The sequence below is a fragment of the Betta splendens genome, chromosome 6 (genome assembly GCF_900634795.4).
Source record: "Betta splendens chromosome 6, fBetSpl5.4, whole genome shotgun sequence".
Classification (NCBI taxonomy): Eukaryota; Metazoa; Chordata; class Actinopteri; order Anabantiformes; family Osphronemidae; genus Betta; species Betta splendens.
In genome coordinates this window covers 2246855-2271540 of record NC_040886.2, presented here as the reverse complement: position 1 = coordinate 2271540, position 24686 = coordinate 2246855, and the positions used below count along the sequence as shown (strand labels likewise).

The 24686-nt window shown below is 40.0% G+C and overlaps 2 protein-coding genes across 3 annotated transcripts; one reads left to right on the top strand and one right to left on the bottom strand.

Annotated features, from left to right (window-relative positions):
• The first annotated feature begins 658 nt into the window (after positions 1–658).
• Positions 659–13063, top strand: chka (choline kinase alpha). Of its 2 annotated transcripts, none has more exons than XM_029153559.3 (12): positions 659–1060; positions 1259–1367; positions 3070–3123; positions 7260–7373; positions 7573–7706; positions 8396–8500; positions 8654–8712; positions 8809–8896; positions 9606–9714; positions 9800–9906; positions 9986–10067; positions 10322–13063. In XM_029153559.3, exons 1-12 carry the CDS (start codon positions 825–827, stop codon positions 10379–10381), a joined length of 1257 nt encoding a protein of 418 aa, XP_029009392.1. In that variant the 5' UTR covers positions 659–824; the 3' UTR covers positions 10382–13063. The 2 variants fall into 2 exon arrangements, with proteins under 2 accessions (XP_029009392.1, XP_029009393.1); XM_029153560.2 differs by lacking the exon at positions 659–1060 and adding an exon at positions 1846–1906 and having other exon boundaries at positions 1314–1489.
• A 1997-nt stretch (positions 13064–15060) lies between these two features.
• Positions 15061–24148, bottom strand: cetp (cholesteryl ester transfer protein, plasma). The gene is made up of 17 exons (XM_029154701.3): positions 23739–24148; positions 22984–23098; positions 22762–22893; positions 22580–22650; positions 22278–22365; positions 22090–22159; positions 21942–22002; positions 21687–21778; positions 20886–20985; positions 20089–20168; positions 19950–20000; positions 19716–19862; positions 19310–19377; positions 19184–19226; positions 18968–19037; positions 18569–18654; positions 15061–18473 (listed from the first exon to the last, which is right to left on the bottom strand). The coding sequence occupies exons 1-17, from the start codon at positions 23878–23880 to the stop codon at positions 18396–18398; spliced, it is 1494 nt and encodes a 497-aa protein (XP_029010534.1). The 5' UTR covers positions 23881–24148; the 3' UTR covers positions 15061–18395.
• Positions 24149–24686: the final 538 nt, after the last annotated feature.

The window sequence follows — 24686 nt, the reverse complement described above, 5'->3', positions numbered from 1 at the left end:
GATCACACACGAGCACAATGCAGTGCACGCACACATGCATGATGGGCTTTTGAGGCAGCCGTAGAGGGGGCAGCCGAAATGTGCTTTGAACACGTGCTCTGTGCAGTTCTGAAATATTCAACACAAACGTGTTTAAAGAGGCAGGAGATGCACACAGTCAGCCTGTCAGACCTTTTACACAATTTGTGACAAATGGTTATGTAAATAGAGTCATATTAGTTTTTTTTAACAATATCCAAAATCCCAGCAAAATATTTAAGGACTGCGGACTGATACCCATGCATATGAGTTAAATTTTAAACGATACATAGCTGTTATTATTCCTTAGTGTATACTGTAAATCAATCTGTAAAACATTTTTTACGTCAACCACTAAAATTACAACTAAACTAACAACTAAATATTTATATATACGTAAATAGGTAATGGTTTTGTGTCTCTTATCTTTTAGTATATTTAAGAAAAGAGAACTATATGAGAATTATGAAAAGAGTACGGTTTCTTTTCCTCTTGTCAAGGTTGGAATTAATTTTCGCGTGTGTCCCTGAAAGCACCATAGGGTATGTTTTGGTCCCGCAGGGCTTTGATGCAGCCAACCAATCAGAGAAGACTATGGGGGGCGCGTACACCCCGCCCACTATACGTGTTAAGCTGCGCGTTTCCTCAAGTTATTCATTCAATCGCTGGTGATCCACGGACTCAACAACGAACAATCAGAACGAGCCACACTACGCCCACGCGTGCATATTATTACTAGGAACTAACACCTAGCGCGCGCCCACCTCAGAACGTTTCGTTTCCACATTTTTAATCAAACCACCAAAATGAAGACCAAATTCATCAACGGGGTTTCTTCCTCCCCGTCCATGTCGCTGGGGCTGCTGGTGACGGAGAACGCCCTGCAGGTCCAGCCCGAAGCCCAGGACGACTGCAAGGAGCTGGCCCGCTCCGAGCAGCCCGACCCACACACCCGGCACCAGGCCTATATGTGGTGCAGAGAGTTTCTCCACGGGGCCTGGAAGACGCTGGCTGAGGACGACTTCCGTCTCACTATCATCAGGTACAGTGGGCTGCTTTGCCCCCGCGATGCGGCGTCAGGCTCAGTGACGCAGTTGTACGGCCCAGACCGCGCAATAAACCGTTAAAGGGCAAACACGCTATATACGCGGTCTTCCTACTGTGCTACGCTGGCGTCGACTGTATATTTCTGCCTGAATGAGACCAGCCTTTAAATTGAACTGTCCCTGCGTGTTTGCAGAGGTGGTCTGAGCAACAAGCTCTTCCTGTGCAGCCTCCCCGACAGCGTGCACGCGGCGGGAGACGAGCCCCGCAGCGTCCTGCTGCGCCTCTACGGGGCCATTCTACAGGTGGGAGCCACGTCTCAACACAGCACCGACACAACTAACACGTCGCGTAGGCCGAGTTACACATAAGGCAGACCGTGCACATGGATGTGGCGTTGTATCGGAGAGCCCTGCTCCCCTCAGCAGTGAGTGTCGTTATTAGCCTGTAGTTCAGCTGCAGTAAATGTAGATTTGTCCTGCTGTAAAACTCACACACCGGTTAAATGGGTCTTTAAGACAGCGATGACTTGTGTAACAGCTTTTCCCGATAAAGTCATTATCACAAAATAAACAGAACGTGACCCATGACAGCTCCACTGCCACGGGTGGTCGTTGTTCGCGCCCGTGTCTGCAGAACGTAAGCTATGTTAGCGTGTGCCTGTGTAGTTATACCTTTTTGTGTGTATGTTTGTGTGTTTGTGCATGTGTACAGGCGTGTTAGCCATTGTTGTACATGGTGATGTACCCCCATGGCTGTACATGCATGTGTTCTTTGCCGTAGGCTTTCCAAAGGAGCGTGCCTTGGGCACTCTTGTTCCCAGGTGAACCCACCCAAAAACACGGTACAGTATGAGATCTCCGAAATCTCAGCCTAATACAAAAACCTATAACATACTTTAATGTAGAAAAAACCTGGCAGCAAACGCCGGGGGGATACAGTAAGGCGGAAAACTGTTGAAACACCTCTCCTGTCTTCTTCTCTACAACGCTGCCTTCAGCTTTTCAATTGCCGTCAGCTCAGTTTTTAACCTGGTAAACAAAAAAACAGAAGCCAGACGATGGACCTGCACGACTGCATCTAGCTCAGCTTAAAAACGAAGGCGCAGCAGTAAAAGTGTGTAGCCAGAGTGAAGGTTGGTGTGATGGTGCTCAAGACAAACCAGCCTAAAAATACATTTCCTAACGTGCTTGCAATAAATAAGAGACAGAGGCCAATCTCCTAAAATGACGTGGCAGCGAGTACAGAGATAGCAGTCGAGTCACTACTGGACTCCAGCTTTTACGTAACTCTGTCTCATGTCACAATAGACTAATTTTGCTCAATTTACTTAAGCCCCAAATATGGAGGATCACTTTCATAATTCGTTTTTATGTGCACATTAATGTGGGTCTAATCAGACCCGCATTAAGTACTGACTAAAGTCTGTGTAATTGCTAGTGAGTGGAATCAGTTTCCTTTTATTGCCAGTGATGTCTGAGAGAGCAAAAGCACCGTGTCCTTCACCAAGGTAACTGCCATCGTCTCCGTCATGACAGAACTGCCTCTCAGGAATTAGTGGTGTCTAATCAAAAAGCTAATGTGATTAAAAGGAACTACGACGTCCAGTCAGAGTGCGCGGGTAGTAATGAATAAACAAACCCTAACTGCGCCGCAAAGACAGTTTCTCAGCAATGGAGACATGTGGATAACGCAAGAAGATTAGCATCACATAAAATGCATTATAAATGCATATTTCATCCACAGCTTTTATTGTATGTAAACAGCAGGTTAAAATAGCTGGTATCCTGTCCTCTTCTGAAACAACCACTTTTCTACAGCCTGGCTTCTGTCTGTTGTGTAAAGTAGGTAGTGAAGAGGTCATATTGATTAGAGTCCAAACGACTCGGTGTCTCTTTGAGCTCATACTGTACTGTTGCACCCCAGGCTTGCCTAGGTTTTCATGTGGCTCACCAACAGCTCCACACATATTCACGGATAGTTCTTTCCTTTTTCTTCTCTTGATAGATGTCTTGCAATAAGGGCGACTACCAACAGTCCAACAAAGAGAATCACTTCCAGGTATGTAACTCATGTTGTTCTGAACGCACTGTGTGGTTTTCAATCACTGCAGCATTCACCACGTCAGTGTGACTGACGAGCAGCTGCTTCAGGGAAAGTACAAAGAAGGCTGAACAACTGTAACCAAGCTACCAACTGAGTATTTGAACTTAAGTTCAGAATTGATTTAAACCTTGTCTGCCCCTGGTAACCTCTGAAAGAACTGAAAACTGTGCTGGATGTTAAAATGTTTTCAGTGGAGGCAGTTACATTAAACAGATCCTTTTAAACAAATTAAAGACCTGTTATTGTGGCTCATCTTGCTTAAATTGATGTTTGACCATTGGAACATCACTACTGTGTCTTTAGAGAGTCACCGCCTGTAGTCCTGGGCTCTGCCAAGACTCAAGTTTACTGACCTGGAAACTCCCCCACCCTGCACACAGCATGTCATGTGATCACAGTCCCCAATCCTCATGTTCTAGGGATGAATCATTGCACCTGATGATGTGTTTGAGCTGAGGTCATAAGTCAGTCATCTGCTGTTGTGCTTCAAAATGTGACTAATGCAGACCTGAGTCAGCATCAGTTTCAATAGATAACCCTGCCTGAATTCACATTTTTTAACAACCCGGGCTAATTATTAATACACAATAAACAATCATGTCACATGGTTCTAATGGCTAAATTCAACTAGCAGTATAAAATCTGATCTAATCTGATGTAAACGAGGAACAACGAACCTGAACCAGAACACATAACAGACTAAGCTCCAACTCACTGTTATCACAGAAATGAAACAGAAGCACTCAGGAATTTACGAAACCTTCTGGATCCTGTGCACATACAGGAAGTAGCAGCAGGGGGGTGCTTTATAGGAATGCTTTGCATTCCATCTGCTAACAGGCCTCATCCTTTATGCCTCTACAATTTAAGTTGAAGTTTCAGAAATGTAATAGATGAGAATTAGTAAAAGTATGTTATAATATTGCATATTAGTCATATTACATGGCTGTACGATATGCACATTACAATAAGTATAACTATATGTACTGTGTAGTGTAGTGTCGTGTCTAAGTAAACCGTTCCCTTACTGGCTTATTGACACACAAAGAAGATAAACCTTGAGGTTAAGGCGTTAGCTCTTGGTGGCTCCCACTGCACCTGCACCGGTCCAAGGCCAGCTGCTAAATATCTCAGAGCAAAATAATAGAACTGATAAGGGTTGTAAAACATTTTAAATTCTACCGTAAGCACATATCCAGAAAGTCAAACGTGATCTCAGAGCTTTCATGAGAATAACTGAGGTTTGGAACTATAAGTCTCAGAATATATTAAGAACCACTCCAAGATATTTGTAGATACAGTGTAAAGACAGGAAATAGGTGAAGCATAATAGATTTAAATAAGATGTTTGTTAATGTGTCATGTGACACATAAGCCCCTTCACTCCAGTTAATGCTTGGTGCAGGGATAATATGGCAAATAAACTGACTTTTAAAGTCAGACTTTGCATAAATTAAAATAAATATAGTCACATTCTATTGAAACGACATAATACAAAGGTAATGGCACAGAAAAAATAGCGCAACATCTGTGATTAACTAACTTAAAGACTTGTCTGGTAAGGCCAAATCAAACTAAGGCCCAAAATAGGTCAGAGGAAGTGAAAGAAAAATAAAGGACAGGGCAGTCAGACAATCATCCATCAGATTCACTGGTTACTCTGTTTGAGCATAGTTTGATCTCTGTTTAAGCCTTAGTCCCGGAGAAAAGCTTATTTGCATTAGATCACAAACTAAATTCCTGACTTAATATTTTGATCTAAATTATATCAACTGTCAACTTGAAATGAAGTAAATATAGATCAGAGCAAGCAATCAAAAGCTTTAGTATACAAAAGTTCTTATGCAGTCCAAAAACAATGTAGCTGTTGACTAACTGAAGGGCTTCAGAGGACTGACCGTCTTATAAGCTGACTGTCTGACTGCGGGGGGTTGAGGCTTTGCTGTCAGCTGGTCTGCTGTCAGGCAGTATGTGTGTCAAGATGATTATGGTAATATGGATAATTCACGTTGGAAGTTTAAATCCGGCATGTGATCAGCATTCTGCAGATAAGGCATTACATAACAGGGAGCATTCACAGAGCAAATGCCCTGGGAAGCAAACAGTGTGCTGGTGTTCACTTGAGCCAAAAAATGTCCACTGTGTATAGAACGTAATGCTGAGAAAAGATCAAAGATGACTTCATTCAATGTTGTGATTGTGTTGTACGGATGTAAAGGGAAAGTTTAAAGAAGGTTGTTGTTGATCAACTTTAACACATCATACTGTTTGCAGATGACAAAACCTAATTCACAGGTGGTAAAATGGCCGCATTTCTACTCCCTTTCAGGGAGCCAAAGTGCTTCAGAGTAGCTTCTCATTCACCCATTCACGTTCATACTGATGACAGCAGCTGCCATGCAAGGCACTAGCTTGAACACCAGAAACTAGGGGTTCAGTGTTTTGTCCAAGGAAACTTTGACCATTTGTTCATCATTTCATTACATAAGGTTAAAATAATGATTCTGAAGGGAGAATACTTACTGTACCCTAGAAAAACACCAGTGTATTTAAGCTTTTCTGTGGCTGCCTCACAATAAAATGGATAGGGAGGGACCACATAGTGAGCCGTGTGTTTCTCTTTAACATGGCTTCCTGCTGAACGCTCCCAAGAAGCACATTCCCAGGATGTTTGACTAAAGCGGCCGCAGCCACTGACTTGCAGCATCATGCCTGTGGGACACTTAGGCATTAATGCAACTGCTGCAGGCAATGATGCGAAACAGGAATACATGCTATATACCCTGGTTGAAAGCTTAAACCCTTGGGAAGGTTCAATTAATACAGAGATACAGTCATTGATAGGGTCAAAGGAAACTGAGCAAGATGACGATCCCTAACCTTTCTAAGCTCTGGTGAGACACGCCTTTACTCTGTCCATGACATCTGAACATTGATACGTCCAAGGAAGATAACAATACCAAGCCACAAACATGTCAAAGAGAAAAGAGTCTTACTATTATCATCTACTATTCAGAAAGTTTTACTTTTGTTGTTCTCTTCGTTGGTTTTGATAAAAATATATAAGAAACCAGAAGCAATAGCACACCTTACTTTTAAGAATCAGTCTTCTTCTTTTAGGGGCTCAGCTGCTCATAGCCTTATACAATGCAGCAAGGTTCTTCTTCTTCAAGTATATAATTTATAAGAGACCAAGTCACAGTTTAGTGCTTTAGGTTTCAGGCCATATTTGTTTGAGTGGATATAGGAGAAGGTTTCAGCTTTGAGCCCCTGTTGGGCACCATATAACCAGGCATTGGCGGTGGTGAGGTTTGCAGAACAACACAGCTGTCGTTTCTGTGATTCATCAACCTTAACAGTAACTGCTGCTCTGCCTGGCCAACACTTCCAAAGCTTTATTCTACCTCGGTTCTAGTCACTGCTCTGACAGGCAAACCCAGCTAACACCAACCAGAGCGTTTCAACCTTCATGCCCCGCCGCTTCCTTTTTTTAATTTCCTCTTAAGCTCCTTTCAGCCGTTTACTTAACGCTGCCAATTCTCACATTTTCACATGTTGGACTTCAAGGCTTTTGCCTTGAAGTGCTGTTGGCAGCTGGCCTACTGGGAAAAAAAGGGGAAGTGCAGGACTCTTCTGCAATGTTCAAATGTGTGGACCGAGACTTCTATGTGTTTTAGTACAAGTGTCAAAGGAAAAGATGGAAAAAAATGACTTCTGTTCACAATTTCTTTTATTTATTTATAAAGACATTAAATGTAGCATCAGTTATTGTTGGCGCATGTGTTTGGGTGATTGTGTTGGGTACTGTGAGGAGATGACACCGAGATAATTAGCCTCAAATGTGTAATTAAATAAAGCACTCTGTGTACTGGCCTACAGCCAAGTTTCAGTACAGTTCAGTACAGTTTGCCAGTATATCAAGGGCCACATACTGTATAGAGGCAAACAACCAGTCACCAGCACACTCACCCCTACAGGCAATATCTCCAGTGTCCAATTACATCGTTGGTGTTTCGGAGGAGCTGAAGTATATACTTTTACAGCAATAATGGGTAGTGTTGGCAGTGTGACATGCTGTGCTGTGTTTGCAGGGGGCAGAGGCCATGGTACTGGAAAGTGTGATGTTTGCCATCTTGGCCGAGAGGGAACTGGGCCCTAAGCTTTACGGCATCTTCCCTCAGGGCCGACTGGAGCAGTATGTGCCTGTGAGTCATCATGATTTAACCCAAATATGTTGAATATTTCTGGTTGAAAAAAGTCTGTATAATACCTAAAGCAGATCCAATAAATGTTTTTTCTAGTTTAGACAACAATTGTTGAATATTAATACTCTTTGGAACAGATATACATTAGCGGAATGACAGTTAGCTAATGAATGAAATAATTAGAATATTTTGTTTCCAGAGCCGTAAACTGGACACATGTGAGTTAAGCGAACCAAACATTTCAGCAGAAATTGCTGAAAAAATGGCCAAGTTTCACGGAATGAGGATGCCTTTCAACAAGGAGCCCAAGTGGCTGTTTGGAACCATGGAGAAGTGAGTCCTTTCAAATCTTGTCTTGACCTGTCCTGCTCTCATCTAATCAGATCGGTTTTAAAAGCCACCATTTTCATTCCACAGATAATGCGTTGCATGCTGATTACTCTGCTTATCAAAAAGTGTGATGTGGCAGTCAGCTTATCACGTTGCCCTTCCTTTGAATCTAGTTACACATTTATTCATTAAGTGTTTTTGTTGTGCAGTGTTTGTTATCACCTGTTGATACAGGTCATGTATACCAACAGTGACTCATTTAGTAAATGTCCACGTCAGAGTGAGTTTATGGCCCTTTGCTGTGATTGCAGAGAAATTATTATTATTGAATCAATATTTACAAATCATCATCATTTGAATTCATTAAACAGTGGTCATACTTATATCACTCTTATCAGTGTCTAATCTCTGACTTAAAAACATCAAAGAGCTGCAGCTGTAGTTCTCAGAAATGATCATGTGGGCTGTGGGACTGAAAATATTTGCACAATGCTGTTTGCTAAACAAACAAAACACACCTAGAATAACAAATGCGTAGTAGAAACAGATAAGGATGAATATTGCACAACAACAGTACAACTGTAATTTTTTTGCATTTGTATTAGTAGAAGGTGATGATCTAAAAAGAACATGGTTTGTATGGATGTCTTAAGAAAAGTACAGTGACTGTGTTTGTGTGTAACACTAACCAGGTACCTGAGTCAAGTCATGAGGTTGAATTTCACCAGAGAGTCTCATCTGCGATTCTTTAATGTCCTGCTCAGCTACAATCTGCCGCAAGAGATGAAAATGCTCAAGTACGTTCTTGTCTCATGCATAAAAGGCTTTTATACATGGTATTGTGCTAAATGATACCCATGATACAGTAGTGTCTGCCTTAGCAGCTAATTCTGCACTAGCAGAGGCAGTTAACGCATGAAGAGTAGTGACTGACCTTTCTCTTTGGACAGGCGTCTACTGGAGTCCACCCACTCTCCAGTAGTGTTCTGCCACAATGACTGTCAAGAAGGTAAAACTTGTTTGACATCTACTTGTAGCCGCATGTTTGCTTTGGTACATTTGTATGTTTTACAGATAAATGATTGCGTGCCTGTACTGCTTTCAGGCAACGTGCTTCTGCTGAACGGCCGCCAGACCTCCGGCAAACAGAAGCTCATGCTGATTGACTTTGAGTACAGCAGCTACAACTACAGGTAAAGTAGCAAGTACAGTACTAGAACACAGATTTATTGATAGTTAAAGTGAAAGTCGTGCGTTGTTAGATCCTATTGTTTAAACAGTTCACAAACATGTGATGTTTGAATCTGCCTCTGCACAATGGATGGGGTGGAGGGTGGAGGAGGAAGCAAATTGTGTAGCAAAGTGAGCAAACAAAAAGTAGTGAAGTAAGTCAGGAAGTACAGGGAAAAGAGAATTCCTTTGTGAGCACCACCAGCATTTACGTCTGAAAGCAGGAATTTACGGTGTCCACCTCCCTTTAAATTATTCACTGCAGCTGTTACATAACCTGAATTTGGCAGGCAGACAAGGAGTCAGGGTCGATGCAAAGAAGGAAACTTTCATATAACCAATGATGCTCGTGCTGTAAATTTTAAGCAAAATCGTGGCCAGATGAATGGGAACAGACAAGCACCCCTTTCGCACATGAGCTGGAACTGGCATTTTGATATGGAACCTCTGAAAATTGTAGACACATGCTCCCATCATGGTTCATATGGAGGCAGTCTTTTCCTTAACTTGCTGGTCATCAAACCAGCATCAGCTGTGTTACTCTAAATTAACCCAAAGGGCTTCAATGTACGGTAGTAAAACCCAAGCCACACTGTAGGGCAGCTATGAATAAAATAAATAGCGTATTTATTCATTTAAATGTAAAATCCTTGTCTTTGGTTAACTTTGCAGGGGATTTGATATTGGCAACCATTTCTGTGAATGGATGTATGATTACAACTGTGATGAGTTTCCTTACTTTAAAGTAAATGCGCAGTCCTACCCTTCGAAAGCCCAGCAGGTATGTACCACATTCTAACGTAATCATAATTCTGTGTTTTTTTTATTTTTTGACTGCCGGGTAATTTGTCATGTCTCCAATGCAGCTTCACTTTATTGAAAGCTACCTACGTGAATCTGATCAAGGCTTTGAAAACCTGAGCGAGGAGGACCAAATAAAACTGAAAGATCAGCTGTACACTGAGGTGAACAGGTGAGGTCAGATGCAGAATGTGTCAAAACGGCATTAGGTGTAGATACAAAACTAAGGCTCCATGTGTTTTTGAATATAGATTCTCTCTGGCTTCACATTTCTTCTGGGGCCTGTGGTCAGTCATCCAGGCTCGGCTTTCCACCATCCAGTTTGGATATCTGGTGAGACAGCGCTTTTTTTCTATTCTTTTCTTCTTTTCTATTACTTTAATGCATATTTTATTGGCTGGAATTTACAAAGGTGGCAAATGAATGAGTACAGCGCTCATCTTTCTTTTTTTTTTCTTTTTTTTGTTCTGTCCAACAGTTCAACAAGCAGCATGTATTAGGCTGAATATGAATATATAAATATGAATATAAATATGAATATAAATATAAAAACTGAATACTAACGTTTAGCATTAACTGTGTTGCAGGAGTACGCCCAGGCCAGGTTTGATGCATATTTCCATCAGAAGAAGATCTGGGCTGTCTAACAGGTTGAACCATTTGGCAGGAGGACGACCAGAATACATTCCCTGTCCGTAGGACTTGCTGTCTACAGCCAATGTCGCACTGAGCAAAGCCAAACTGTGACGAGCACATGAGTAAAAACAAAAACAAAAAAATACTCACTTGTAATAACCTGCATTACTGGTCGGGGCGAATGTCTGCTTCTAGCTTTTTTAGCCTTAACACTAACATGAGGGTCTAGAGCAGGAAAAAAGTGAATTCGAGTTCGAATCACAGCTACACCTAACATCTTGACATTGCATCAATGTGTATGTATTGATCATTCCCTCATGGAATATTCTTGGATATCCCAAGAGATGAAAGTCCCAAGATATCTGGCTGGGTAAAAAAACTGGCTTATTCCTGCTTACAGAAGAGCCCATTGGCTGACTATGTATATTTTATGTATAAAGGTGCCTGGAAATTGGCCCTATTTGTTACTATTAGGCTGGATGAACAGGTCAGGCTAAAGTCTACGGTATTACAGTACACTTTTTTATGTCATGTTGTCTTTACTTTATCAGGGTGATTAGTTAAGCTTCACCAAATTACATTTAACTCAGTTTTTTATTAACTCTCTTAATTAAGAAAAGTGTAGAACAGTGTGGTTTTATAGCATCTGTCTGACTCGTATGTGTCATCCTTGTCCTCCATCTGTAGTGCAGTAAATACTGCTGTACTTAATTCAGATACTGCACTTTGCATGCCAGTCTTATTCTATCCAAAGGTCTTATACTATGTCTGATAAATATTCTACTAGTGAAAGACTCAGAGTTTAAACTGTGATTCCTTCCTAGCTTTATTTCCTTCAGACATCCTGTGACCATCTCAGATTTCAGTTAACACATCAAGTCAAGATGGAGATTAGGTAGATTTATTATCTGCTGCTACAACAGACTTGACCTAGACCTCGATGTGTTGATTAGTTTGTTGCAAACACACATTTCTTGAACATTTTCACTGTGTTTGCTGTGTGAACATAGTCTGGTTTCTCTGATGTAAGAAAATTTGTTGGTGACAGTTTTCCACATAAAAACAACAACAATAATGAAACAATGCCGCTGTGCTAACGTCTAAAGTCAATATAGAGCTCACTCACTCACAAACTATTAGGTGTGCATTATTAAAATTAAAAGTGAGCATAAGTGTAATTTAAAGCTGAACCAGTTTTTTATATTATTATTTTTATATATTCCATTTTATCTAGCTTTTGACCACAGATTTTACTAGAGCTAACTGGGTTAGTAACACCACTGTAATTTGTTAATCATTGAACCCTTTACCTTCGAAATGACCCATTTTAATATAAGAACAATGTGAAAAGGATATATTAAATGAAATCTGCTTTTGATGGATGGTCAAAGCAAGCAGATCTTCTCTGAGGGGAATGGGTATGTCATGTTCTCCCAAAGTACAATGTGAAAGACTCAGCAGCTTGACTGGTTAGTCTATAAACTGGTGGTAAAAGAATCACCACCAAAGCTGATAAGCTCCATTCATGTGCAGTTGTCTGTTTACCCGTTAGCCTTTGGGACTTATCTTGGAATCCATCCCCATGATTACATATGTGACCTGTGTGATGTTTAATCTCATTCCTCTCTATTGAGAATGACTGTGAAATGTTCACAGCTGAAGGTTTTAAGCTGGATCATTAAACTAAACTATACAAGCCACCAAGACCTGGAACCATCCACAGATGTTTGAATGTCACTATGGCACTTTTGATTTAAGAACCCAAGAAAGGTCAAACTTTACGTAGTTTGAGATTTTGGGGTTCTTGAGCTGTGAAGTTGTTTGTTCTGTATCTAACCAATGTGTATTTAACATGCATGTGTGTTTTCTTGTATATTTCATTGCTTCTCATTATTTGGAGACACAAAGACACTGTTCTAGTTGTTCTACAGTAAAGGTGTTACTGGTACAGTCTCTAATCTTGTCTCTGTTCTCTGCCTGAACCTCATTCTTTGTTTTTATTCACAACTTGACTTTCATTGTTGGCACATATTAATTGCTCTGACATTTTGCTGTTTGACATTTTATTCTTTACGTTGTCCTTCCTCACACTTTTTTTTAAATGTATTTGCTATAGAGTAAACATAATCCATGATGTGCACTGTATTTACACAAATGTAGTCCAGGGGTGTCAAACTGGGGCCCTCGAGGAACGGTGTCCCTGCTGGTTTTCCAACTCTCCCTTCTGACTACTTTGTATAGATGTGTCAGTTAGTTCATCCATTGACTGAACACACATGATCAAGGTAATCACCAGGCTCTGGGGAAGGGAGAGTTGGAAAACAAGCAAGGGACTAGTTTGAGTTTGACACCCCTGAATGTTTAAGGTTAATGGTTATGAATTTGTATTCAGCAGAATAATAAACATCCTCACTTCATTATTCATTATTGTGATTCAAGGCATTGATTAGTCACTAACAGAAATATAAAGGTTGTACTCTAAAACAATAACCAATTTCAACCCTAATGTGCTGATGTATCATTCTGTTAATGGGATCATTTTTGTTTGGTAACAGCAGCAAGTAAACGCCAACCTTTGCTAACTATGCAGCTTTACTGAACACTGTACATATACTGTTATTAATATGGTTACAAATGTAAAATGTGTTATAATAAATAAAAAACGAATAATAAATAAAAAAGAAAGTTGCTGACCAGTAGTTTCATTTACTAGGCTGGTTAAATAGTAGCAGTGGAGGTAGGTTGCTCTTTGTTTGTTCATTTCCTGCTGACCTGCTCCGTCTCACCAGTAATCAGTTAGACACAATCTTGGACACCGTCCCACATCTCAGTCACCTGATCCCTAACAGATTGTAATACTGACCAGATTACTGTCTGACGCCCTGGTCAGTGTGTCATAAAGGCCCAACACTGCACTGTTCCAGACTATATATGAGGTTGTACACATACAGGCACATGAGCATGTTTTATTTTAACAGGGGCAAAGGAAGTAAACAACAAGTCCTGTTATGTTAAGAAAACAAGTGTGTTAGTATCAGTCCTCTACAGTGGCATATACCTGGCTCACTCCCCATGCATCTAATTGGTTTGAGTCACACATAAATTGAGATTGGCTGTGAAGTCAAGTGAACCAGATACTGCTCAGTTAATATCCAGGACAAACAACAACTGCCCTGAAGATAACGCACACAAAAAGGTTATTGAAAAGAGTGCATTAGTCATGAAGCATTACTAAACAATGCTGAGGTCCTGCACCTCCATTTATACAAACCTCCAATTATACAAATCCAACAGCAATACAGAATGTGTGGAAATGTGATAAAATATTAAGACAACTCCTCTAAAAGAACAAATGAAAACAAAATATTTAAAATGGGCGGCACGGTGGTGCGGTGGGTGCCTTTCTGTGTGGAGTTTGCACGTTCTCCCCGTGTTTGCTTGGGTTCTCTCCGGGTTCTCCGGCTTCCTCCCACAGTCCAAAGACGTGCATTAGGTTGATTGGCTTCTCTCCATTGCCCGTAGGTGTGAGTGTGTGAGTGAATGGTTGTGTGTCTATGTGTTGCCCTGCGATGGACTGGCGACCTGTCCAGGGTGTACCCTGCCTCTCGCCCATAGCTGGGATAGGCTCCAGCACCCCCGTGACCCCGCACTAGGGAAGTGATTAAGAAAATGGATGGATGGATGGAAAATATTTAAAATGTGCTCTTTTAAATATCTGCTCTCTCTGGTCTAAATCATAGTAAATGGCTTGATAAGTGACCATGAGAGTTATTTAGTCTCACTAAAACCTGCTGCAGCAGGATGAATATGTTCATCTGAATGAGGCAACATCAGCATCAACTCTCTCTTTCTAGAAGCACAGGTGGAGGAACAGAAGCATTCAAAACTCTGACCTGTTATTAACTCCTAGACCTAAACATAGTTCACCCAAACCAGTTGTGTTTTGTAGTGTCTACATTCTTTCATACACAGAAAACATTGTTTTGGAGCTCTGCAGGGTTTAGTGCTTGGTGCAATACTTTTTAGCCTTTACATGCTTCCTCTGGGTAAAATTATTAAGAAACACATGATACTCAGTTAGATTTATTTTTAAAACCATATCACCAACCATATAACAAACCAATGAGTCAAACTTGTTTAGATGTCTTAGAACGTTCTGATAAAACTGAGGTTATTATAATTGTGACTAAAAATCATAGAGACTTTATTGAATCCAATACTTACTCTGGATGATATATTGGTACCTTCAGGTTTTTTCTGTGTAATGTGACAGCCTACAGTATATAAGAAATCTCTATAACCACGTAATTCTAGGTGTAGTGGTAAACTTTGTATCTTTTCTCAAAGTCATGCTAAAACATGACGCCATCATTAGTTCCCTTTAGGCTGGACTACAGTAACTTACTCCTAGAGTTTGTCTCAACAACACTTAAAAGGCCTCCAACCTGCAGCCAAAGTCTTACTGGACTTAGGAAGAGACATCACATTTCTCATCATTAGATTTTCTCTTCTGTAAAATCTAGAATAGAATTCAAAATGTTTCTTCTTACTTACAAAGCACTTAATTATAAGTCGTCTCCTCACAGCCCCTTATGTTCCCAACAAATTTGTTGTTTTTTTTATCTATTTTTCTGTAAGATTTAGTAAGTGACAGGGAGACAGGACGTAATTACAAAGCAGTTTATTTTCAGCCTATTTAACTGAGTTTGTTTCCTCACCACAGGTAAAAAAATATTTTCAATTCCATTCCAGTGAGGTGTGGTTCCGTTATGGTTCATTTCATACAGAACAATTTTGCATATGGTCATTGTAATAAATTCCTCACATACTGGTTTTGTCAACACCGGTATCATGGGACATGAACGACCAGCCAAACCTGCTGGGGTGTAGATGAAGAGTGCCCTGCCAGAAAGGCCTCTCCTTCAAAGCTGACTCTCAAAGTTCTTCTACTTTGTCCTATTGACTTTCATGATTTGTACTTTTCCTACAGTCCTTCAACTTTCACAGTTGCACTCCACACCCTGTGTTCTACTGAGAAAACATATCCGGTTTGATGTTAAGACCTAACCTGCCCATGCTTTTCTAAACTGTACCTTCGTGCACATTCTAGCACCAAGAGCAATAGAATGAGTAAAATAAGACAAAAAACATGTCATTACTGATTATGAATTCTTCTTCTTTATTTCTGTATTTTAAATTGTTTTGGTTGTTGGTTGTGTTTAGTTCTCAATGTGTATCTCTCTTTTCCACTCTATATTTCTTCTTCCTTTGATGTTAAATCCATGAGCCATGTTCACTAGAACCAGTGATGGTGAAGGAAGTTAGATACAGTGTTGAGATGATAAAAGCTGTACATGATGTGTTTGCCAAAACACCACAAAATTATTAAAAATAAAAAAATCAGAAATCAATCATGTACAATGTTAAAACTTTTATGTGGCTAAAGTGTATATAAAATAGACAGGTACACATAGCTTATATATATATGCATATTGATACATATACATACACTGAAGTTTAACCTCTGCACAGGAGAAACTGAAAATAAGTTGTTTTGATGTTACTGTTGAATGTGGACAGTATTTGTTGATTCTCAATAAAATGCTAGACTTGTGTCTTGTCAGCGGTGATGTTGACAACGGCACAGTCATAACAGATTTATGTGGAATGCTCATTGGGATAATGGACTGACGTGAGGGGGGTGTGGAATGCTGCGGTCAGAGCCGTAGTGAGTCAGGCTTGGCAGCCAGATATGCTACTATCCATAAACTGACAACATCACGTTACCCAAAGAGTCACTGTCGCCAAAAACAAACTCATTCATGTGTTTGTTGTTTGAGCTGATGCTCCACAAATGTTATGCAGATTAAGCAAATTTGAAATAAACAAATCTGAAGCACCGTGACATAATATATAAAAAGTAATTACATTAATTTTGAATTGGTTGGATTTACTCATTTTAGGCTAATCTGACTTACTGCCAAGACCTGTACTCTCTCTTCTTGACCTGAACATTGTGGTATCAGTTAAAAATTATACTAAGTTGAAACAAAAAGGCATAACCAGTTTAATTAGTTTTGGAAGTGTCCAAAACATGTTTAGACAATTCATTGTAGTTGGCTGAACTTATGTTGTTTGTTTTCAAAGAAATGTTTTAGTCATTTTACCCACATAGACAAAACCACAGAATTAAAAAATTGTAGTAAGAACATGGCAACAGCATGTGTTTTCACCAGCTCTAGATCTGATGAGGAAGAGGAACTCATTTAAAAACAAGAACAAAAGTAAACAGGCCTTTGTCAGTTTGTGAAGAGTCGTCTGCTCCTGCTACTTATCCGGTTTCAGGACATGACTCATTTGTTACAATTAAAACTCAGCAGAATTCAGTGTTTTTTACAGAAGTACTGCAGATGTGTGGCATGATTTTTTTTTTTTTTTACCTCAACTGTCCTTTAAGCTTCCAAAAAACTAGATTACTGTACCACAAAGACTTGATAGAAGCTAAAACAGCCTAAAGACTAAAAATCTTAATATATTTTACTTTCCTATACATATAATATGCTGAATTTGCTGTGAACCCACGAATTCTACAACTTCAAACATTTCCAGTCTCTAAAACCATGTTTCAGGGTGAAGAACACTTTGGTTTTCACTTGCGTAACGGCTGTAGAATAAAAGCTGACATTGTAAAACTGCGTGAGGAAGGTTGGAGTTGCTGCAGTAATCAGTGTGAGTAGTATAAAGGGAGCCAGCCAAATACACTGGGCTAATGAAACGAACAACCTTACACTGGAATAAACGTTTTTGTAAATGTGCTCACATTCTGGTAAATAAGTGTGTTTGTACTTCAAATGACCTCATGCTAAACAAAGTTAAGTACTTTTTTTCTAGATTTGAATAACAAGAGGTGTACAGAGAACACAAGTACATAACGAGCAGGACTGTAACACCTTACGGCATATTTGTGGTTGTTCGACCTGAAAGAGATGCAGCTACAGAAAGACAACGCAAAACAAATGAAGATTGAATGAATTTTATGTGAAAACAGGATAGATGGGGCTGATTATGGTCTGTAGCAGTAAAAGATGAGGGTGCCTGACCAAGATTGATTTGCAATGAAGACTCAGCAGTTCATTTCTTATATATATATTGTACAACCTCAGTTTAAAGTTTACATGTCTTTCCTTACTGCCAACAGGTGAGCAAAGGAAGAGGACTGGTATAGTTTTCTGTTCAAAACACTCACATGTAGCAGTGGTGGCTTTTGAACGCTACCCATTGGGAAAACACACAATTACAAACTGCAGATCCACTGACTTAATAACCTACTTAAAAATGTATGAGTTCCAGAGTTCAACTACAGCTGCTAATAATTAATAGACTAAACACAGATCTTCTTGGGGCAGTGGTTATGATCATGAAGATGATAAAGATGAAGTGGACACAATTTGGCCTCAAACACACCAAGGTTCACAGACTGAGAGAACAAACGTGGTTTTTGAAAACCGAGCTAAACTTCCAGTCTCTTCAAAACACTTCCCTTGTGTAATGAACACTTCCCTTGTGTAATGATCGTAAAATGCAAAGTTTTTGTGTTTGGAGCTGAAAGAAAGGCAGAATGTGTGTTTCTGACTGTAGGGGCGTGTTTAGTCAGTAGCATTCCATGATTCAAACAGACAGCCAGACAAAGCTTTCACAGGTTGATTCAGAAGTTACAGTCTGACATCCAGATATATGTTCCAAAAATAACTACAGACATTCACATTTAAATGTCTTCGTAGATCTAACACAGGTTTTCACAGGGGTTTGAACTAGTCACTGTCAGTCGCTGACATTTAACTGGCCAGTAACCTCAATAGCTGTGCAGCACTGCCCCCTGATGGCTGTTTGACACTACTGTCTTTTTTAGGGTTTCTCTATATATGCATTAGCATTTTGGGTACAATATCACTGTGGGCTTGTTTTCTGCACAAGATACTACAGTACATAAAGCAAGTCACCAGTCCTACTGCAGCTCCAGCACAATTACTGTAATGTCTTTTTGAGGAACTCCACCAGGAGGTGATGAGGGAAACCAAAATCCATTTGAATTATCACAAAGCCCTGCAGTGTTGGGAGAAAGAAGCAGAATCACCATGACTATAAAAATATAAAACGAAGTGGGAGGAGTGAGGTGGAAGAATTCATGGGAAACTCACATCCTGAGGCAAGACTTCAGGGTTAAAGATGTCAAACAAGTAGGTTCCCTGCTTGTCCAACACCTTTGTCAGCTCAACTTCAAGAACTGCCAAATAAATACAAAAAGAAAATTCACATTATTTTACAGATGCCAAAGACAAAATATTTCTTTACTGGTTGTAAGGGTGACAAAATTGACATACAAACGCACAAAATAGTGTACACTCTCTCCACTCTAGAGAGCTGAATGCAAGAGTCACAGTCATTGCCTAATACAGTAGCTCACTGGTAGTCGACCTACTCAGTATGTGTGTGTGTGTGTGTGTGTGTGTGTGTGTGTGTGTGTGTGTGTGTGTGTGTGTGTGTGTGTGTGTGTGTGTGTGTGTGTGTGTGTGTGTGTGTGTGTGTGTGTGTCTTACCAGACAGGCCCTTAGGAATGCCAATCTCCTTTATGGCTTCCATTATGAACTCTAGCTGCTCATCACTCAACTAGGAAAAATGGGAGAGGTCAACAGTGGTCAAACCTAAAAACATATATCTTATTTTAAAGTTAATTAATGGATATCCTCTTATTGTTTCTATGGATAATTGGTGCCCTTTGTGTGTATATACGTATAAACACAGAAGCATCGTACCAACACGTTTTGTGAGGGCAGCTCAGCGTGCAACACAACAACCCTACAAGAGGGACATTAACATTAGTGAACGCATGTTGCGACTTGATATTGGATTGTGTCTGTGTGTAGCAGCTTCCTACTTACTGTGACCTGTTGCCGTGCAGAAACAGTTTCTTTTCGGCGTAGGAGGCAGTGACATCCACGACCACATTCTGAGCAGACAAACCAAACCTTACTGTATTTCGTACTATACTGTATTATACTGCAAGCAGTAGTGTCATGAGAGACGTTGTGTGTCTGAAGCAGGCCAGGGTATCATAATGATGGAAACTACATCAAAGGCTGGAATGACGTTGTCAATGAACAAAAATATGGGTGCATCAGCCTAAAAATGTCACCTCTGCTTGACCAGTGACGTTTACTGAATTTCAACCACCGTGTCCTTGTGAGGGTCACAGGTGGCTGACACCGGGGGGAGGGGGGGGGGGTCACCCTGCTAGTCCATCACAGGGCCACATACACACAAACAACCAAAGACACAAGACAATACCGTTTTAAAGAAGAGTGTGCCACCATCTCCACAGTCAAGCTCTCCGCTGGCCTCCGCCCGCACTCTGGTACCCAGCGTGGAGGTGTTTAAGGAGGGCACACGTGAACTCCACACTCTCAGTGTGGGGGAGGTTGACTCCAATAGACACTAAAGCCATTAACACAACGTTTTCACTTAACAAAGTGTATTTATCTGTTGAGGGATGTGCAGGTTTAGTGAGGTTGTCTTTGTTACCTTTCTGATAAACACGGGCATATCACTGGAAAGGTTCTTCTTGAAAAGGTCCTAAAATCACACAATGACACATGTTTACACATCTGTATGCTTTAGCATATGTAAGGACAGCCTCAGGTCATGAAGGTGTTGCACTTACAGTAAGCTCTGGTCCGGATATATTGATTGCAAGCATTCCGTCTTGGTGGGCAGCAGTGAGCATAGGGTTAAAAACCTGGTCTGGGGTTAGAGCACAAAGTAGTGTTGAAAGTCAGGAATTCCTGTCAAAATGCACAGCTGGAATAAAAAAACCAAGACACTCAACTAACCAGTAACTAACAGCAGGCTTTTGTCTAATAGACTGTAAAAATTAATATATTTAATAATTAAATTAATAAAAATTAATATGTTACAAAATCCACAACACAAAATGTCACTGTCTTTAAATACAACATCTAATTCAAAAAGTTTTTAAAATTTAAATTATCTAGGGATCTAAATTATTTACAATTCTTTTCTATTTATTTTATTTATTTATAATAGTTACCTCTAAACAGGTAACAGGTCATTTCAACACTAATAATATAACATAAAAAATAATGAAAGAAATACTGCAAAACTGTAAACTGTGCTTTAGCACATGTTGCAACAAACTTTTGCAAAATCTACAAAATCTTGTTTTAGTAGAGCTTGAATACCATGATTTTTTTCAAAGGTTTTACTTTGGTTTTACATATATGTACAGTAGCAAAACTTTTCTTTCTTTGCACAGGTATTTATTCTTTGTTCTTTATATTTTCAGCCTGTTGGTGATGCATCTAGTAAAAGAAACTTTTATAAGAAGGCAAGAAGGACCAATAAGGCAAAAACTAAATGGACTTGTTGTTATTCTTTGTCATATTCTTTAACATCATCTTGCTCTATCTATAGGTTCACACTTCCAAACCAGTTACTGACCTGACACCCAGAAGTAGAGCATCCTGTTCTCTGTCAGATGACTGGGATGGAAACTTGAATCACTAATGAAAGAAACAGTGTTGTTGTAGCTCATCAGGCCCTGCAAGATTAAATAAAAGGAAAAAATTAAATTATACAGATGGAATATGAGGGGTGATACAATGGAGCTCAATCACACATACGGATACAGGGTTAAAAGTTCTAAACTAAGTAGAAGGTTCAGTAAAAAATAGGACAGCTTTCTATAAGGCATTAGGAGAAATTGTGGCTTGTTGGCTCCTAATTATTAAAGATTTAGATGTATTTATTATCATAATGTTTTGTCGACCTAAAATCAATACAGTAGTCAAATAAAATAGTAGGCCAAATAAAAGGTAGCAAACAGGATTTGCAAACATCAAAGTAGGTTGCTTATAAAAACAGAACAAAGACGTGGATCAACACAACCGCCTTGTTTTGAACCACCTTCACACAGAATATGTGTATAATAAAACGTTTGCCTTCTGCCACTAGTAGAATTTTGTCCAAAGCAAAATAGTAAGAGTTAAATGTATATATTAAAAGCTCAGGCTTTTATCAAATGCAACACCAACATTTCAACATTTTTAATCTTTGAACCAGTAATTTATGAGTAAGTGAGGAATGATGGAAATCATTAACAAATGGTTCTCAGCGAAACAGCACTGAATTTGCTTTGCTCCCAAATAACTTTAGTTTAGTTAGGGTTTAGTTTATTTTCATTACTTTTATTAAAGGTTGTTAGAATATTGAATTTAAGTATTAAAATCTGAAGACTGTCACCTTATGGTATGATTCTATGTAATTGGCAGTGATGACAGGAACAGTGGTTATACCAATATCCACACTGATGCCTCCAATTCTGAGATATTCCTCTGCAAACAAATAAAAGACACTGTGCATAAAATGTCAGCTATGGCGCACACACACGCACACGCACACGCACGCACACGCACACGCACACACACACACACACACACACACACACACACACACACACACACACACACACACACACACACACACACACACACATACTTGCTGTGTCTTGTATGAAATCTGCCAGTATATTTGCCACCTTGTTGATCTCCTTACAAATCTGGATTTGAGAAAATGGACTCATTAACACATTGTCAGGTCACAGTGATGGTGTCTCAAAGCCAAACTCTGCCTCCATCGCCCTCACCTGTCCTTTGACGACCAGCTTAACGGTGAAAGTGATGAAGTCAGTGAAGAGCTTCTTCAGCCAGTTTGGTCTAAGCAGCAAACACACACAAGCAGCTCACATATGCTGAATATAGCACGAAATGCAGATGCTTCCCTGCTTCTTGTTTTCTGCTGCTGACACTCACTCAGACGGCTTCAGTGACTTACTCTCTGTCCCCCTGCAAATGTAGATGCAGCTTGTGAAAGTTCAGGTAACAGTCAGATGTGTCTGCCGCTACCTTACTTGCACCACAGTCTGACAAAGGAGGCACACAGATAAGAGCGGTACTGTAACAGTGGGTATTTTAAGATGGTATTAAAACATATTTTGGTATTTCTGACTCCAAACCAATCCCTGTTCCAGACTTTTCCCCGTATTAGGAATGAAATCGCAGGTGCTAGGGGGATAGTCGTGTTCAAGCCTGGTTTCTTTCGATGGTTAACACACGCACTGTACAAAAAGCACTTACAAAGTTTTGGGTTGATTCCAAGATCAATTTGAGACTCAATCTCAAAGTCAATCGAATGTGCAAGGTTGACACTAGATGAGGAAAAAAAAACGTTACAGTGGAATAAGCAAAGTTAAACCTTGTTCATTTAAAATAATGTGCTTTTCTCTACTCTATGACTGCAGCCTATTGATGAGACTTACATCCAGCTGCCATATCCGTACTGGATGGTCCCCTTGAAGACTGCAGATACATTGTGTATTTTCAAGGCGATGCCTTCACCTGGATGCAGCTCAAACACGCTCTGTCCAATCGACAGATTATGAATCTCCAAACTGGGTGGGCCAAATGAAGAGACATTACAATAGTCTGTATACTGTAGCACGTGTGTGTGTGTGTGTGTGTGTGTGTGTGTGTCCACTCACTTGTCTAGGCCATATATGACTTTGCCTATAAAGAGTATAGACTTTTCTCCCTTAACACTTGGGTATCTGGTATGTTGGAATGCTGCCTCTATCACTTTTGTGGTTTTCTCATTCACTTCAAAACACAGAGCACAGTTTGGCATTAAGGTCACAAATATTACATAAATAAAACAGTTCGACAGTTCAGCATTAACATTGTGTTGGTGACACAAACAATCCTACAATCTTGGCTTCCACTTGCTATTAATACTGCATCAGTAAAGTACAGCTGTATGATCAACAGAAGCCTTTGTACAGTAGCTCACAGTTTATGGTTTAAAGGTAACACAAGTGGATTCAACGCCTGATGTTTTAGCCTGCAGACATCACCAAATGATTTTTTTAATTTGCTGCAGCAACCAGATAAGATGAATTTGGTTAGTGCCCTGATAGAACCTGATAAGATTGTGGAGTTTCAGCCTTTTTTAAAATCATTGTTTTGAGCTTGTTTGAAAATAATTCAGTTTTTTTTGGACTGTAAATTTAAATGTGTTAATGGTGTTTTTGAAATGTTAATGTTTGTTTAGTCAGTAAAGGCTACAACCATCCCCGCACCCCACTCTAGACCCACTGTAGACCCAGCTAGCTCCTTGTTAAAAGCATTCCATGTGACCTTTACATTCTGGCTCTGTTATTCAACAAAAGACAAGTGGTTCCAGAATGAAGAAAAGAACAAACAGCTACATAGCAAAACCAGGTCAAAAACCTCCACTCACGCACAACTGCAGCGGGGTAGGTGAGCCGGCACACGATGCCTGTGAATCTGTAGGCTGAAGGAGGCTCGGGCAGGCAGCCATGAGACAGCCCGAGCACAGAGAGGAGCACCAGCAACAGTCCAGGAGACGCATCACGAAACATGGTACAAGATTCAACTCCCCAAGACCGGTTGCAGCTCACTGATGCTGAAAAGATGTTTTGTCAGTTCTCTCCTACCCACTGTCTAATATCAATTTACGGATCAACACACTTTTCGTCTTGGTATCATTCAAACTCAGATTCCAAAGATCTGAAGTATGGCAGCTCTGCTCTGCTTCAAAAAACCGAACAGCTTTCTATGACTTCTCACTGAGAGGACACAGCAGCTGATTAAGGGGAGGACTAGAAGAAACTATGTTCTTTATCCAATGAGAGATGGAGAAATAGTCTGATCCAGGCTTCATGAAAGAACAAACACTGACTGTGATTTGTCCCTTTAAGTAAACTGGTCAAAGTGCAGCCTTTGCTGATGTGCTCCACAAACTCGAAACCCTGCAACTATGGATCTCAATAGATCAACAATTACAAGATAAAAGTAGCCACAGCTTGGAACGGATGCTGAGGTGCAGGCACTCCACTTACCAGCACTCGTCAGGTTTATAGAAGATTAAAACTCAACAAGTTCTAATGTGTTTACACTTTTCCTGCATTCATTGTTCAGGCTGAACATTTTCTGAACAAAGGATCGCCTCAAAAGTCTCATCTTAGGGTGAAATTGAATATAGAAGTTGATTGAACCTTTAATTATTTTCTAGAAGTGATTCTTAGGAAATAATGAGTCTATTTGTTCTTGTGGCACTTTCACTGTGAGCTTGTTGGTTCTGGTAATTTGATATACATTTATTAAAGGTTTTAGGTTTTCACAGAATACTCAAGACCTAAGCGATAGGTACAAATGACTAGTGATT